The sequence below is a fragment of the Peromyscus maniculatus genome, chromosome 13 (assembly GCF_049852395.1).
Source record: "Peromyscus maniculatus bairdii isolate BWxNUB_F1_BW_parent chromosome 13, HU_Pman_BW_mat_3.1, whole genome shotgun sequence".
Taxonomy (NCBI): domain Eukaryota; kingdom Metazoa; phylum Chordata; class Mammalia; order Rodentia; family Cricetidae; genus Peromyscus; species Peromyscus maniculatus.
The window spans coordinates 68,293,656-68,311,249 of NC_134864.1; the positions used below are offsets into that span (position 1 = coordinate 68,293,656).

Below are 17,594 nucleotides of genomic sequence, written 5' to 3' on the forward strand. Positions count from 1 at the left end.
TAGTTCCTGGTCCCCTCCTCTATGCTTCCTGTCCTTTATGAGTTGAGCAGCCTCTGTTAAATGTTCCTGCAGCCATTGTGTAGTGCCTGACTACAGGCCCAGAAACAGCCCAGTGAGCACAAGCTAAACCCTCTGAAACAGTGTGGCAAAGTAATAACTCTTTCCTTTATGTTTTTTTTTTTCCCTGTTACTTGTCATATCAACAACAACAACAACAAAAATCCCAATAAATTATAAATAAAAACTAAATCTCAAAGACAAGTCACGTCTATCCACCTGTGATTTCATAGTATTTAAAATAGGAGTTTACAGTGCACGTATATTTTACTAGGAAACACTTACCTGATGAAAGCTGTATGTCAGAACCATCTCATAAAGTTGGCGATTATTTGGCAAAACATCTCTTGATCCTAAAGGTCTGGTTTTTGCATTTACTGGGCTGTAATAAGACAACTGCATCACTGAATTAATTCAAAACTTCATTTAATGATACAGAATAAGCAGCTAAACATGCCAGGTGAGAAATCACTCCTGAAACTGCCTTTTACAGTAAACCACACAATATTTTAATTATTAATATGTACCCCAAATTGACTAATCACTGCAAAATTACAAAGATACTCTATTTATCATCAAAAACATTTTTAAAATGTTACCAAAAAGCACTTAGCATAGCCAAATTCTAACACTTGGGTGATGACTACCAACAAGAGTCAAAGAACAGCTCTGATATATACACTCCCCCCACCCTCACCCACTGGTGCTGCTGCACAGGCATGGTATGGGCCACATCATATGCCAGAAATATAGCTAGTCCTTGCCCTAAGTAAATGGCACTGCCAAGGTATAAGTAGCAGAACACCAAGATTGGAAGATTCTGCTTCCACAAGGAGTTTATAGCATACACCCAGGAGACAAATTCCTTCTACCAGTCAATGGGATTTTTCTGGTATTATTGAATTTTTTACAAATAGTGGACCTATGCATTCACAAAATAAAAACTGGACACTGTCAACTTGCTTTTTGTAATAGCTGAGACTAAACTGAGGGTCCTATGCATGGAAAGTGAACACCATGGTTAAGAAGAGACAGGGTCTCACTAATTTATCCACGGTAGCCTTGAATTTGCTCCTCCTGCTTTAGTCTCAATTGCTAATGTATGTCAAGGAGTGAAATGGTCAACATACAGTGACACTAGTGATAATAGAATCAGTGAGGGTAGAAAGCAATGCTGAGCTACCTTTTGGAAACCCCAGAGGATTCCTAGGCTGATTTTTTTATTGCTAGCATCACATAGATAAAAATTAGAAAAAAAAAAAAAAAAAAAAACCCAAACCCCACATCCATCCCATTAACACCCAGCTTTTGTAGCTCTTAAGACAGTAACAGATACCGTAGTGTTTGGACCCAGCTCTTCAAAGTTATGCAAGGAGCCAGGTCTTCATACTTCAAGGAGGATTGAACATCAAAACGATTGATTCCTTCAGATGCATGCTACAAAAGATATTTAAAAATTAATTTCTCAAACTTTAAGATAATATTTTATATCTAAAATAAGTTTATGTAATGCAAATTTTTAAAAACTCATAGATGAATAAATTCAGATTTATTGATTAGTTCACCATAAAGGTTTACATCTACCACAGAAATTATTTTTCAGAACACAAATAACACTAAGAATGATGTGAATGTTATAGTACTTACAATGTTTAATTGTGGTGCAGTACACACTATCCCATGGAATGATATGGTATAATCAATATTGACATCACTGAGACTTGCCCACCAACGAGCAATACAAAATTCAATTGCTTTCCCACCCTGCAAATAAGAATGTTAAAGAATGAATTTGTTTTCTAATTCTTCTTCATATCACCAAATAATACCTGTTTTAAAACAAAATTTTTATTTGCAGCAAGAAAACTCAAGATTTTATCATTTATGCTAGATGTTCAACAAATTATAATTGCACAGATGGGTATTGGTAAGGCATTTAAATAGTTATTAATAATCCAACACTTTTTTAAAATTATAAAAGATACAAGACAGCTATAAAAGCTACACACAGAAAATTAATAATTAAAAAAAACACCTAGGACCAGTTTAAAGATAATTAAGATTAATGATGAGAAGGAATATTATAAAACTTGTAAGGCATACTCAATAGGCATGAATGAATTCTGTTTTCACAGCCACATGGCAACTGAAGTGGTATGGTCACATCCTTCTAAGAAAAACTTTAAAAGGGTATACTAACACTGCTGTACTAGTACAGTTAAAAAAGAGATGAATAATGCTAACACTGCCCCATATAAAAGTAACAGAGACACAGGAGATACCAGGAAGAGAAAGCCCGAAGGAGTAAGCAGAGCAAGCACATTCACCAACCATGAAGGAAGAACGAGCCATTCCTAACATGGTGAAAAATGGAGATCTGACAATTGTTTTGTCTGCAAATCAAACCACTTTATAGATTCTCAACAGGAGGACATTAGTAAGATAACTATAGAAAAATCTCACATAAGGAAACAATCTGAAGTACTTTGTGCTAACAATGTAAATGAAGGTCCAAATTATAAAATGGTACAAGATTATAACTTTTCTTTGAATTAAAAAGATATGAATATTGGTTGAGGTACAATTCAGTTGTAGAGCATTTGATTTAGATACACAGACCTGGGTTCCATCATAGCACTTTAAGGCGAGAATAGAGGAGTAAAATTAACTTCTGAAACACAGTTTAAATTTTATTTACTGGCATAGATTTGCACTATGTAAATCAGGCTGGTCTTGAACAGCCTTAGAGATCCGCTTACCTCTGCCTCCCAAATGCTAGGATTACAGTTAAGCACTATGATAACTGGCTTGGTTTTATGTACTCTTAAAAAAAAAAAAAAAAGATTGTTTTTTATGTATACGAATGTTCTGCTTGCATGTGGTGCTTACCCAGTGCAAGGTGGTTGGAGGGCATTAGATACTTTGGAACTAGAGTTACAGATGGTTGTAAGCTGCCATGTGGGTGCTGTAAACTGAAGCAGAGTCCTCTACAAGAGCAGCAAGTACTCTTAATCCCCAAGCCATCTCTCCAGCCTTGGTTTTCAGTACTCTTCATTAAACGACCTATCATCCTACCTCTCTGATAGGCATGAACAAAATATGAATCTCTAACATGTTCTAGGCACAAACTATAAAGTCTTAGCCCATACCAAAAGAAAAGGGAGTGCTCTGAATTTTAACCTGTCAAACTTACCAGGACAGGAAAGGCTTCTATCAGTGTTCCCTTTTCTGGAAGGGAACAAAACTTATAAAATTCATGACTTCGATATGCTCTCTGCTTCACAAGCTGTACTGCATGAAGAACAAACTTTGCTGATACCTCAGAAGAACATGAACATACAGTAACTTCTAAAATGAAGAAAGAAATTAAATGTTAAAGTGGTAAAAATTAAAATGATCACAAAATATTTTTTAAATAACTTTTACCTGTTTAGGGAATAATAAAAAATAAAATATTTATTATTTTTAGATTTATTTTAATTTGATGTATATGGTGTTTGTTCTCATGTACATTTGTCTGTACATCATGTGCATATCTGGTGCCTGCAGAGGCCTGAAGAGGTCATTGGCTACTCTGGAACTGGAAGCCTCCATGTGGGTTCTGGGAATCAAACCCAGGTCTCTCTGGAAGAGCAGCAGGTGCTCTTAACTATGCTTCTCTCTAATTCCTAAAATGGTATTTTTAAACGAAAGCTGCAATCTTCCTCAAAACAAACAGAGTACATGTACAGATGATATTCTGTAAGAAATAAACCATTCTTAAGTGAACAGTAATCCTAACTTCAGACACTAGGAAAGAACAAAGCTATTTCTGGATCTACACATAATTATCCTAACCAGGGATTTTAAAATCCCACATTTCTCTCGTTTTAATGAAAACAAATTAATTCCCAGTAAAAGGATTATATTTTTAGCAACTCCTATTTATCATGTCTAAATTCTCTTCCTAGTCTTTTACCTCTTTTTTCTTCAAAGTATCATCATCAGAACCACACATGCTTAGTTTTATTGTACCACATGGCTAGGGGTAAAGCAAAATCATGAGGTAATATTATTTAAAGAACACTTGTTATAATTCTAGAGTACTAAAGCAATGGTCAGTTCATTTTGGTTCTTATAGACAAGGGGGCAAAGGGGAATAAGAGTACATACATGGTGTTATGACAGTATTCTAAATGATCTGAAATAGAAACCATCAGAACCTTTGCAATCTAACACTGAAAGGATATGGAAACATGTTCATTCTACACCATTCAATAATGTTTTATAACAATAACCTCCACGCAAACCCCTGCATGTTTTCAACACCAACTAAATAAATCATAAGGGAATTATATTTACTGACTTAACGCTAAAAAAGTTTTTTTCTTCTGTCTCCTTTTTAATTAAAGAAAACAGACTTTGAGTAAACTGCAAAGGCTGGGCAGACACAAGAGTAATTTCTGTGAATAAGGTTTTTACTCTTTAGTACTCTTACTGAATTGTATCAGAGCCTTGCTTGAGCTGTACAACTCCAAGGTGCCGTATGTAAATACTGCAGTACTATGCAATGCCACAACTTGGCCAGAAAATAGCCCACAATGACAACTCACAATTATAGCCCCAAATAGCTTTCTGTCACTGAGCACACCAAACTCTTAAGAGTACAAAGGTGACCTTAACTTAGAGGAAGCACTTTATAATTATCTATTCTTATGGACAGTATCAGTTAAGATACTTCATGCTACCTCTTTCTCAACAAGTCAGTCAGAGTCTGGAGAAGGCATTTATTTCATAGGTGAAAAGGCCTTTAGATGTAGTCTTCCTCTAACAGCCTAGCATAGACATAGAACCCTCAAAAGGAAATCAACACAGCAATAGTGCATTATTACCAGTGTGCAAATTCTCAAATAGATTTAAAAAAAAAAAAAAAAAGGTCATAGTCAAATTTTACTTACCAGCCCAGGTTGCACCCTCAGGAACCTCAACAAAATGTCTTCGAATCTGACCAGGTTTAAAATGTACATCTGTAAAGGCTAGGTCATAATGTGATGACTCATTTACTCTGAAAATTAAAAAAAAATATTAAACATGATACTCTAAAAATAAAGTTACATGCAAACAATAAACTCAGTGGCACTCTAGATGTTATACAAGAGTATACACAAGAGTACAGTTCACTAGAAATAAGCCTTGGGGCTTGTAATAAGTCAGTGATAAACAGTAAGCACAATATTACCTCATACTATAACACAGCAGCAGATATAACCTCTGACAGCAGCACACAGATGATTCTACTCACTTATTTTATATCTTGTAACAGAAACAGTAAAAAGCTTATGATGTCTCCTGTATGATTAATAGTTTACAAAATTCACAGGATTTTCTCATTACCAGATTCTCAACAAGTGATTTATAAATATTAAAATCAACTTTTTGTGTGTGTCAGTAATAGTCTTAGAGATGTACAGTTGAAACAAATTAAGCCTCTGCTTACAGTTTCAAAATGCTCCAAAGACAAACTAATTTCATAAGAAATCAAAAAAACATAAGCATTAAATGTATAACTATATGTTCTGGAAGTTAAATATATGCTGCAGTCACATTGTCTTCAATTTTACAAATAAGAAATGAGTTCCTACTATGTATGAGGCACTGTTATTTGTAGCTAGAAATATATCAATGAGTAAAATATGACCCTTTGCTCTTCTAAAAACTGATGAGAGGAAAAACCATTTAATACAGCAAGCTTCATGAAGAAATTGTTAGAGGAAAATAGAAGAAGGCTTAGATCCTAAAAGTGAGACTGGGGAAACTTCCTAAACTGCATATTATTGGAAGTCCTGTCTAAGTTGTGTAGCTTGGTCTCTTTGTGGGATTCCTAGTGGCAGGATCAGGACCTGTCCCTGACACTTAGTTGGCTTTTGGGAGCCTGTTCTCCATGCTGGATTAATGTGCCCAGCCTTGACTCTAGGGGAGAAGCTCAGTCCTGCCTCAACTTGATGTGCTATGCTTCCTTCGCTCAAGCCCATGGGAGGCCTGCCCCTTTCTGAATGGAGACAGAGGAGAAGGAGAAAGTGAGAAGGGTAGATGGGAAGGGAGGAGAGGAGGGAGGGGGAAATTTCAGCCAGGATGTAAAATAAATGAAAAAAAAAAATGTTATTTAAATAAAATTAAAAAGAAGAAAGTCCTGTCTAAATTCCCACTAGACTTATACAAAATATATAATGGAAAATTTAACTATGATGCAATTTTCCCATGTTCATGGCATGTTTTAAATTTAATCTCCTTAATTTAATGCTATAAACCTCATTGTCTGAGGCCTATGACATAATTAACTCAAACAACCCCCCAAAAGCTATTAATTTAGAATGTTTAAGATACAGTTTCTATCCCCAGAGGACTCTCAATCAAATAGTATAAATTAAAGAAATTGGAATACATCAGTCAAAGACTGTCTAGGAGCTTGTAAAAAGTGTTTATGTGCAGAGAGAAGAAACTACTTTCACCTAAGATGCCCAGAATTAAGTCTGGTTATTTAAGAGAGGCAAATGAGGCAAAGGAAACAACAGTACAAATGCATGAAAACTGAGGAAACCAGGAGTGTCAGGGCAGGAAGCTGGCTAAAATGTGTAATTTGGTATAGTCAGTGACAGGAAGCTATCTGGGACTATAATTGTGAGTTGTTATTGTGGGCTTTCCAAGGAACACAAACCTGATCCTTAATGTTTGAAGCACGAAGTGATGTTATCAAAGCTGAATTCCTGATTCTAGGAAGGATGAAAGAATAATTCTGGAAACAGAAAGTTGTAGGATATTTGTACACTGTGTGAAGTTGTATTTGCTGTGCTTGGTGTAATAAAAAGCTGAACAGCCAATAGCTAGTCAGGAAGTATAGGCAGGATTTCCAGGGAGAGAAAAGAAGAGGAGGAGAATCCAGGCACACAGGAGATGCCAGGAGAGGAAACAGAAAGTACAAGGTGGAAGAGAGGTAATACCACATGATAGAACGTAGATTTATATAAATGAGTTAATTTAAGTTACAAGAGCTGGTTGGGAACAAGCCTAAGTTAAGGCCATGCTTTCAAAATTAATAATAAGTCTCCATGTCATTACTTGGGAGCTAGCTGGTGAAACAGAAAAAGACTTGTTACAAAAAGTAACTAGAAAAGCATAATAACTCAGAAGAGCATAATCAGACATAGGAAAGTAAAGCAGAGTGAGTGGAAGAGGATGAAGAATCACTACTGAGTAATAAAGAAATGGGGTAAAACCAAGGAGGCCTCAATTTGGCAATAAGAATTCATTGGTAGTCTGGGTAAAGACATTTCAGTGGAGGGTGAGCAGATGCCATGGGTCCTTGACTACTCATAATTAGTAAAAACAGCATAGCTAACTACATGCCATCTGTAATGCTAGCTAGGAGCAGAACCTGATTACCTGCTTCTGTCTTAATAATCTTTTTGGTCATTGACTTCTGGGCTATTACTCCTCCAAAAGTCTATACTATATCACACATAGGCATTAACAATTTATATGTAACAGTAAACTAAACATCTTACTTACTTTGCTGCTATAACTGCGGTGATTGGAACTCTGAATAGAGGACCTGCATTGGGGGATGCTATATCATATCCACATACCTTGAAGAAAGAATGGTTAAGTTTCAGCATCCATGAACAAAGTTGCAAAAAAGGAAATAAAAGGTGTAATATAAGCTCAGAATAATTTAATCTTAAAATTTAAAGGTCCTACAAGTAATTCAATACCAGATTATTGACATTAGTTCACATAATAACACAAAGTACAAATAATCACATAGCAAACCATGACTGAGGCTAATGGACAATAAGGCATCATATTAAAAAGAAAAAAATTATTTTAATTACTTTCTACTACAATCTGAAACTAGTATTATAAATACCTTTGGAGGTAGAAAGATGTTATGACACTGTGTTTACTTACAGCTACCATGTTTAACAAATGTTTTGTTTAAATAATAAAGCCAACTACAGTTTGTCTAAATAGTATAGCTAACTACAATACAGGTTTAGCTACATTGTATAATTAACAAAGCAGAGAAGCCTGATCAAAAAGGCTTTGCTATCTATGTCTTCCATCAGCCTTCTTCACAGAAAGATGCAACACTATATATCTAATTGCTTAAATGGATATAGAAAAGCTAGAACATCTGGCGAGTGAAAAGGTATATAGCTGTTTTTTAATGAGAAAGAAAACACACCAGGGTTCACTTTTACCTCTTAAAACATTTCAAAGAGTAAAGAAAAAAAAAAGATATGACAATACCTCTGTATAATGCAACCCTTCTCTTAAGCCCCTGGGATCCACACGTATGTTTATGTGCCGACACTGATTCATGAGCTCCAGATGGCTGGGGCACTGAACCCAAGACGAATTTGAAGTCAAAGCTAAATGAAGCTGAAGGGATATTTTTTCAGAGTTTTCTGGCATTTAGAAAAAAAGAAAAAAGAAAAAATTAAAATCAACATTTCCCTCTTTTCCTAGAACCATTTTAAAAGTTCTATGTTCTGTCAAGAAAATTTAGCAACTTAGTTTGGTCAGCTGTACAGTGCATTAACCATGACATCCAAAATAAAAGCACAGTATCCTTGTGTGATTCATATGCATTTTCATTCAACACTGCTAAGTCTTAAAAACAGGTTAGTGGATATTTTATATTACTGCATGCAAAGAGAATCATCCAACAAAAATAAACTGTCAGATATACAATGACAGTTTTAATTATACCCAACTGTGCTACAGTGTCTGTGTGCCCCTGCCCCCCAGCTGCTTCTATTTCTAACACTAACCCAAAGCTCTGTCTTCTACTGAAGGAATGAGATATAGGCAGAAAAAGAATCTGTAATTTTATTACAAATTTAATAAAACTTTGGGCCACTGAAGGCCTGGGTCCACTGTTTTCTTCATAGTCATGAGGCTGCCTGAACTGTCATGGTACTGGGATCCCTAATTAACATTTTCCATCAAATCTTTTAAGCTTTAAAATAACCATTTATTACTCGGGAGGCAGAGCCAGGTAGATCTCTGTGAGTTCGAGGCCAGCCTGGGCTACCAAGTGAGCTCCAGGAAAGGGACAAAGCTACACAGAGAAACCCTGTCTCGAAAAACCAAAAAAAAAAAAAAAAAAAAAATAACCATTTATTAATTTGTAACTTCTCCTTAGAGCAGTGGCTCTCAACCTGTGAGTCAAAACCCCCTTGGGTCAGCTAAGACCATTAGAAAATAGACATTTACTTTACAATTCTTAACAATAGGAAAATTAGTTATGAAGTTGAAATTTTATGGTTGGGGTTTACCACAACATGAGGAACTGTATCAAAGTGTCGTGGCATTAAGAAGGTTGAGAATCACTGCTTTAGAGCATTAGACAAGCAGCATTCTTCTTTTAGTTACCATTCATTTAAGCCACTAATATGAACGCTTCTGCTTATTGCCAGCCTACTACTTACCTGTATTCTCTGGAAATACAGGTTCAATGCCAACACCATGATCTGAAGGAGCAGCCACCTGAACAGGATCTCGGAGGTAGATGCCACGGTTATTTCCAACTGTAACTGTAAAACCTAATCTGTTAGCAAATGATGTATTCTGAATGAGGTAGTCATAGGCTTTGTCAACCTAAAAGAATATAAATGGTGAAATGTAAATGGTCAAGAAAAATATTTTATTACAAATTATGAATCAATTTAATTTTAGCTGTAGCAAAGCTAACCTCTATATTCACTTCTCTAAACTAATCACCACAGCTAAGGTGGCAAACCTATGCTTTAAAACAAAATACCATTTTAATCATGACTTGATGACCCTCCACTTCAGTCTACATTTACAGTTGTTCTCACATGATTCAAGGCCACTCACTAACTTATGCTTGACCAATGCTTACTTTTACCACTTTGAATTTCCAATCTCTACATACCCTCAGTGTTTCTTTATTTTAGTGCAGCTACTCTTTTACCTACAAAGTATCTTTTTACCATTATTGCTAATAGTTCTATAATGGCCAAGTCTATAGTTTAGACAGGCTGAATCACCATCAAAAACCAAACTTTACAGCATCATCTTGATGCTTTATCATTATTGTGTACATAGACAACAATACCTGAATAATTCCATGTCCTTGAGCAAATACTTCTATGTTGTCAGCTTTTATTGCAGTATTTTCTAGAGCTCTTCTGACTGAGTGAACAGTATAGTCAACGTTATTTGCTTTCAGACCTAAAATTAAAAAACAAAACCAAGAAATTAATGGAAATGAAGTCACTAGTTGAAATATCCCCCTTCACCAAGATGATAACATGTACCTTCTTCTGCTATGTCTTCTTTTAATGTTTTAAACACTTCTGAATATTTTCTTTAAAACTAACTTAAAATTCCTTTCATCGCATAAATACCTTTATTCAGAGAAAAATTCACTGCAGGCCAATCTTCAGTCACATCAATGCAGGTTACATACATATGAAATAGATGTACCAAGCAGACATCTAAGGGGCATTCAAATGGCATTTTCCTTAAAATACTGTAGGTTCAGCACTATGGTTGGTAACAGCAATTTTCAACCAGATTATATGTTACAATCACCAGTGGAACTTAAGCAAACTAAATAAAAAACACCAGACAGGTCTCACTACAGCTCAGAATCTTTAATGACTAGGTACCAGGTGATTCCAGTGAATAGCCAGATTTCAAATGTAGAAAGCTATGGCCAACAATCTGCCAAGCTATTATTCACTATTAAGGGATGAATACTATACTATTTTTGTCCTCCCAGAACTCATCAAACATGTTACCAATAAAATATTGTAATATGCAAACAAAACAAATAGGTAGTCTATGATATAAACTAAAGAAGCTATAATTGTGTCCATGAAAATCCAAAAGAGCAGTAGATGAGTTGACTCTTATAGTACATATGAGTTTTCAGATCCAAACCATGGCAGAAAGGATTTGCAGTAAAGAGCTGAATATTCAGAGAGAAGACATGCAACCTTGAAATGTTTGGTGAGTTTGAAGGACTACAAATGAGTAGAGACCAAGATCTGTTCTGAGGTCTGACTCACCCTGGCAGGTGATGTAGCAATGACTGGGAAGCAGCCCCAGTGTGGCTCATTCATATTGGGTAGAGAAGACAGTTACAAGAGACAGAAAGGGAGTGAACAACAGAGGCAGGTGGGAGGGACACTTTCCGAGGCCTGAGTCCTAAGTGACTTGGTGACACCCTATTTAATACTACACAACATGTATCATCTGGTAAAGTAGTATAAACATTCTGAAATTCAATGGATCCTTATCTTGTTTATCATTTTCTACCTTACACCTTATTTTGTGTCTAGGACATCACCAATTCTATCCATGCTCTCATCATGAGAACCACAGAAAACATAGTCTACAATAAAGAAGAGAGTAATAAATAATACTCTTACCTGAAAGTACCAGGGCAATTCCCCCACAGGCATTGGGGGAAGACATTGATGTCCCATTCATTAGCTGAGTCCCCCTCAATGTCCAGTTAGGCACAGAAGCAATGGCACCTCCTGGTGCACTGATGCTCACACCAAGGGCCCCATCAGCACTAAACAGAAAACAGGGAGGTTTATGTAAGTAAGGATAGCTGGATATGCACAGTCTTTAGAAGGTCACAATTATAGTCCAAAATGATATGGTATTTGGAATAATCACAAAGAGAGAGAGAGAGAGAGAGAGAGAGAGAGAGAGAGAGAGAGAGAGAGAGAGAGAGAGAGAGTAAAAAGGAAGGAAAGAAGGAAGAAAAGACCAAGATATTATTATGGGGCAGTAATGGAAGGAAAATGACTCAACATAGAAAATTTCTCAATGTACATTTATTTTTTTTCCTTTTAAGTGAAATTTCTGTGTGTACGTATCTATGTTTATGTGAGAAAGTCAAAGGCATCAGCTATTTGAGTGCTCGAATTCATTATATGTGATTTTAAATTTTCTAAGGGCCACATTAAAGAATTTTAAAATTACAGTGTGTGTGTGTGTGTGTGTGTGTGTGTGTGTGAGAGAGAGAGAGAGAGAGAGAGAGAGAGAGAGAGAGAGAGAGAAGAGAGAGAGAGAGAGAGAGAGAGAGAGAGAGAGAGAGAGAGAGAGAGAGAGAGAGAGAGAAATGGAGAAGAAAGACAGAGAGAGGGTATGGGAGGCATATGCTGGTATCATGGCATGCCTGTGTAGGTCAGAGGACAACATATAGGATTTCGCTCTCTCCACTATGTGGGGCCTGGAGATTAAACTCTAGTGATATGTCTTAAACACCTCTGATCACTTCTTACCAGCTGTAAGTATACAGTAGCATCCAGTGCTTTGCTCTGTCCCAAGTAAAACTATAAGGGCATGCTATTTCATGATTCTTCCCCCTAAGTGAGTGATTTTTTTTTTTTTTTAATTCCAGGCTAAGACCTCTAAGGCAATTTGATTGCAGTTCCACAGAAAGTGGGCACTATCTTACTAGTGAAATGGGTTGATGGAGGCACTTTCAGAGCCTATCTGAAATATGATTAGGCTAAGTGTCAGTTAATCTGCAAAAACATTCATATTATATTACTGAGAGAAAACAAACTCTTTGAATTGTATCATCTCAAGAATAAAATGATGTTTTTCAAAATGGCACAAATAAATTATATAATGGATGTGAAGACTTAGGGAGAATTTTCATGTTCTTGTTTATAATATCTACAGTATTGACGAACAGTCAAAATGAACACTAGGTATTTAACAACTGGAAGTAACTACAAAGAGTCAAAACAAATTCTTTTAAAAAACTAATTCCCCACTATCCTGTAAAGTATCTTTAAATGTTTAATGAGGTATCAACAAATGTTTAAAATTTAGAAGAATATTTTCTGTGGTTGCTTTTGTCACCTGGAATCTTAATGAGGAACTATCTAGTTTGGGTTGGCCTGTGGACACATTTGTAGAGGACTGTCTTGATTAATTGATATACAAGACCCAACCTCAAAGTGTGTAGTACTTAGGGCAGGGCCCTTGACTGAATGAAAAGTAGAAAGTGAGTTGTGCATTACAAAGTGCACACTCCTTTCTGTTCTTAACTGTGGATATAATGTGACCACGTCTCCAAAGCTTCTGAAGTTATGACTTCCCAGTTCTCATGGGCTGTACTTGGAATTGTGAGCTAAAATAAATCCTTTCTCTCCTAAGTGGCTTTTGTCAGGATCTTTTATCCATCAACAGAAAAGAAAACAGAAACTAGTACTGAGAAGTGGTAACAATACTGTGGTAAACCTCATCGTGTGGTTTTTGAACCTTTGGAATTATTATTGTTGTTGTTGAGGAATGTGTAAGATTTTAGAAATTTAGGCTAGAAAAGTCACTGAATGCTATGACCAAAGCTTAGTGGGACCTTCTTGTGGGAGTTTGGAAGACAAAAGTGCTGAGAAAAATGTTGACTGTGGAGGCCTGGTTCGTAAGTTTTCAAGGGGGAACAGATATTTTATCAAGAACTGAGATGGGGCTATTTGTGTGATATTTTGACAGGAACCATGCTGTAATTTGCCTGTGAATGGAGAGCTTCTGTGGGGTAAGTTCTAAAAGTTATAGCCTGCTTTGTTTGACATAGGAAATTTCAAGGCAGAATGATATGCAGGCTGGTGCTAAAGTGAAATTTGTAATTCATAGAGATTAGTATCTTTATAATGAAACTTATGTTATACTGGGACAAGAAGAAGGATGTTCTGAGTTTACACCCTTGAGACTTCATTTTAAAGTGATCTAAAGAAAACCTAAGATGATATGGGGTCGGGGGTTTCCTTAAAAGCAACTACATGGAAAAATGTTTCTCCAGAGTCAGCACCCAGGAGGCTGATACAGTTGTGGTCCAAGGGCTGGGCTACATCTCCAGAGGACAGCAGAACTTGGCATTGTTAGTGTTATAAATGTTGTCCATGTAGTACTGGTTCTGAAGACAAAAAAGAAAGAAAGAAAAAAAAAAAGAAAGAAAAGCAAGACTGATGGAGTTAGAGAGGACCTGAAGCCAGACACTCAGGCCCTGATAGGCCAGGGTATGGAGCTTCAGTTGCTACAGAGAACTCAGAAAATCAAAAGCAGATCTATGTATCTACTATTCCATGCTGAGAAAGAGGAAGGACCGTTTTTTCAGAGAATACTACCAAATATGTCCTTCACGGTATCATTAGTCCACATCTTATATTTCATACCTTGGTAATTTAACCAAGTATCTGCTAAGGTGTTTCATGTGTGTTGTAGTTGGTTGCAGTATTTTATTGAAATAATTCTTTTTGTATTATTGTAGTTCACTTTGTTTTGTTTTTGGAGTTGAAGATTGAATCCAAGGCGTTACATATGCTAAGCATACATTTTATCACTGCACTATACCTCAATCATTTAAAAAAATTCTTTAAATGTTCTATAGTAAATGACATTGGCAAAGGCTGGCTTTTGGCTTAAGTAATAGTCTTTAATACATTGGTTGTATTTTAAATATAATTTTACTTAAAATTTCAACATAAAATTTAAATCAGAATTAGAAGTAATTCATTTAATAATTTCTGTACTAGCTGAACACAAACCTTTGTGGATTTTGAATTCTTTTTTAAAATTAAAAAAATTTAATCAATTAATTTTTAAAGATTTATAAGTGTGTGTGTGTGCACGTGTGCACATATGTCTGTTTGAAGGGCAGAGATGTTAGGTGCTCTTATAAGTTACAGCCAGTTGTGAGCTGCCTGACATAGGTGCTGGGTCTAAACTCAAGTACTAAACTCAACTCTGCAAGAGTACTACATATTCTTGGCTACTGAACCATCTCTCCAGCTCAGACTTTAGGTTCTCATCCCAAGCTATTCTTACTGACATCAGATGAATGGACAAGGGCAGCCTACTGTGATAGTACAAGACAAACTTTTCTGATCCATAAGGAAAAACCAACCGATTAGTATAATAAATTAGTTCCACACCAAGACCTGCTTATCTTTGACTTCATGATTTCCTTCCATATAGAACTTCCTCCTGTCTCTTAACATCCTATCACTCCTTCAAGACTGACTATGACCATCTCTTCCAGGAAGGGTTTAACCAACTGCTCCTATTGTCCCACCATCCAACAACGTCATTGTGAACTCACAACATAAACTAGCCATTTGTGTCTGAACATAATGCATGCACTAAGACAGCTGTAAATCAAAATTCTTCTAAATCATCTCCAAAGAAATAAAGGACTGAATAAAAATGGGCTTTATTTTTTTTTTTTATCAGGTGTCAGTACTCACTGGTGTCCTAATTAGGTATTGTAAAAATTAGGACTTATATAATCTCTTAAAGAAAAAAGATTTGTTCCTAGAATCAAATATAGTTCAGCTGATGTCAGAAAACCAACACTTGTCAATCACAATTTGCTTGCTTATGGTCTCACCCAAAATGCTCAAAGTAGAGTATAACTTCAAAATGAATATAAGTTCTGTTACTGTGATTCTTGATAAAAGCACACCATGTTTCACCAAAGTTTAAACATCAAACTTGCTGAAAACAAATCTATCACTACTTATTATCTACAATCTCCTTCTTCTCCCAACAGTACAAAGTTTTATAAAATATATGTATTACTTCCAAGAACTACTTATACTCACCTTGGGCCTCTAGAAGACCATGTGTATTGATTTGCAGGCAATTTCTCTCTCAGTGAATACTCTGCAACCATCATATCAGGAGAAACATAAGCTCCAACACCTGTATGATGAATTGCACCAATAACTAAAGGGAGCACTTTTTTTTCCCCCACATATCCTAGTTTTTTTTTTTTTCCCCAGTGAAATACACTGTTCATGTGAGTAAACTGCTTAATATCTACTCGCTCTCTCTTATAAAATGGAAAGGAAAGAACATTTAATGGAGAGACAAAGGAAGTTTATATTATAAACTAAGTACTAAGTACATTGCTTTTGTGCATATAGAAAAATAACTTCCACGATTATTTTGTGTACTAAAAATACTGCCTAAAAGTGTGCACATGTTTTATTAAACCACTTTTCCTAAACTCCTAGATAACACAGTTACTCAGACTTTCCTAAGAACACATTTAAGGTCTATGTGAAGGCATGTCCAACCCATATCCCACATGACACATGCAGCCCACTATAAGCTTATTTAAAACATTATGAAGGTTAATTTTTGTAACCCAACTTTGTAGAAGAAAACATCCTGGGCCTACAATGTTTTATATATAGAATACAATACTTGATTAAACTGTGATTGTTTATTTTAATTTATGTATTTTTGAAGACAGGGTCTCTCTAGTATCATGAGCTGACCTCAAACCCTGTGATCTTCCTCCTTCAATCTTCTGTTTTGCTTGTATTTAAACAAACCTTTTTCTGAAACTGTAAAGCTTACTAACCTATCACACTGGACGTAGTTCCACCTGGACAACCCACTGTAGAAAGGCATGGGCCATTATTTCCAGCACTTGAAACATAAATTGTATTATGTTTCCATACTGCTTCATTAATTACTTCACAAATTCTCCTAAAAAACAAAGAATTCCTTTGAGCAAATACAATTATTCCATATTTAATTATAACCAAACAAATCACAATGATTCCAAACTGTGTAAGTGACAGTAGCTTTAAATGAGGTGAGTATCAGATCTACTAAGTGACATGATTATATACACATTAGCAGGTAGGCTTTTAGTAGGACACAATGTCATTCCAACTGATATACCCTAGTTGAGCTTCAGGGGATTGGGAAGTTATATGAAATGCAAGAAAAACATAAGATAAAGCCTGGCTGGTGGCACACACTTTTAATTCCTGCCCTTGGGAGGCAGGCAGAGGAGTAGCTTTGTGAATTTGAGGCCTATCTGGGATATACAGAGACGCCAAGGCTATATAGTAGGACTCTGTCTCAAAACAAAACCAAAAACAAAAACAAACAACAACAACAACAACAAAAACAAGCAAATAAAACCATATGTGGAAAACACAGTATTAACAGGGTTTGTGAAGTGGAATGTTGAGAGAAAAATAAAAACCAAACAAAACACCAAAGTGACTCCTGTTTGTATTTTGACCAGGGATTATTTGACTAAAAAAGCTACTTAGTATCTTTAGTGATAAAGTTAAATGGGGGAGAGACTAGGAGAAAAGCCTAAGAATTTGAAAATCAAAGAAATCTACTTAGAGACTGACAACAAACAAGAAAGTTTACTGGCATTAGTTAAGGAGGATGAAGAAAATGGAGATTATGGAAATTTCTAGCTCCAAAGGGTCCTGAAAAATCCAATGTGTGATATCTGACAAGAGATTCAAGTTCAGTTACCAAAACACTCAACACTGTGGCTCAGAACTGCCTGTGACTCCAGCTCCAGGGTTCTACTGCCCTCTTCTGACCTCCATGGACACTGTAACACAAGTCTGTCTGTCTGTCTGTCTGTCTGTCTGTCTGTCTGTCTCTCTCTCTCTCTCTCACACACACACACACACACACACACACACACACACACACACACACACGACAAAGAGATTAAA

The 17,594-nt window shown here is 36.0% G+C and overlaps 1 protein-coding gene across 4 annotated transcripts in view; it reads right to left on the reverse strand.

Annotated features, from left to right (window-relative positions):
- Tpp2 (tripeptidyl peptidase 2) overlaps window positions 1-17,594 on the reverse strand; it is a 73,248-nt gene that overhangs the window by 27,500 nt on the left and 28,154 nt on the right. For all 4 annotated transcript variants that reach the window (XR_013044193.1, XR_013044192.1, XM_006996802.4 and 1 more), the window contains exons 9-20: window positions 16,463-16,590; window positions 15,696-15,795; window positions 11,499-11,647; window positions 10,178-10,293; window positions 9,528-9,696; window positions 8,344-8,501; window positions 7,603-7,679; window positions 4,995-5,101; window positions 3,251-3,405; window positions 1,705-1,821; window positions 1,394-1,494; window positions 343-439 (exon numbers count right to left, since the gene is read on the reverse strand). Coding sequence is in view for 2 of the 4 variants with exons in the window: in XM_006996802.4 (XP_006996864.1) it covers window positions 343-439; window positions 1,394-1,494; window positions 1,705-1,821; window positions 3,251-3,405; window positions 4,995-5,101; window positions 7,603-7,679; window positions 8,344-8,501; window positions 9,528-9,696; window positions 10,178-10,293; window positions 11,499-11,647; window positions 15,696-15,795; window positions 16,463-16,590 (1,474 nt within the window). In the remaining 2 variants the exon portion in view is untranslated. The remainder of the gene's footprint in view (window positions 1-342; window positions 440-1,393; window positions 1,495-1,704; window positions 1,822-3,250; window positions 3,406-4,994; window positions 5,102-7,602; window positions 7,680-8,343; window positions 8,502-9,527; window positions 9,697-10,177; window positions 10,294-11,498; window positions 11,648-15,695; window positions 15,796-16,462; window positions 16,591-17,594) is intronic.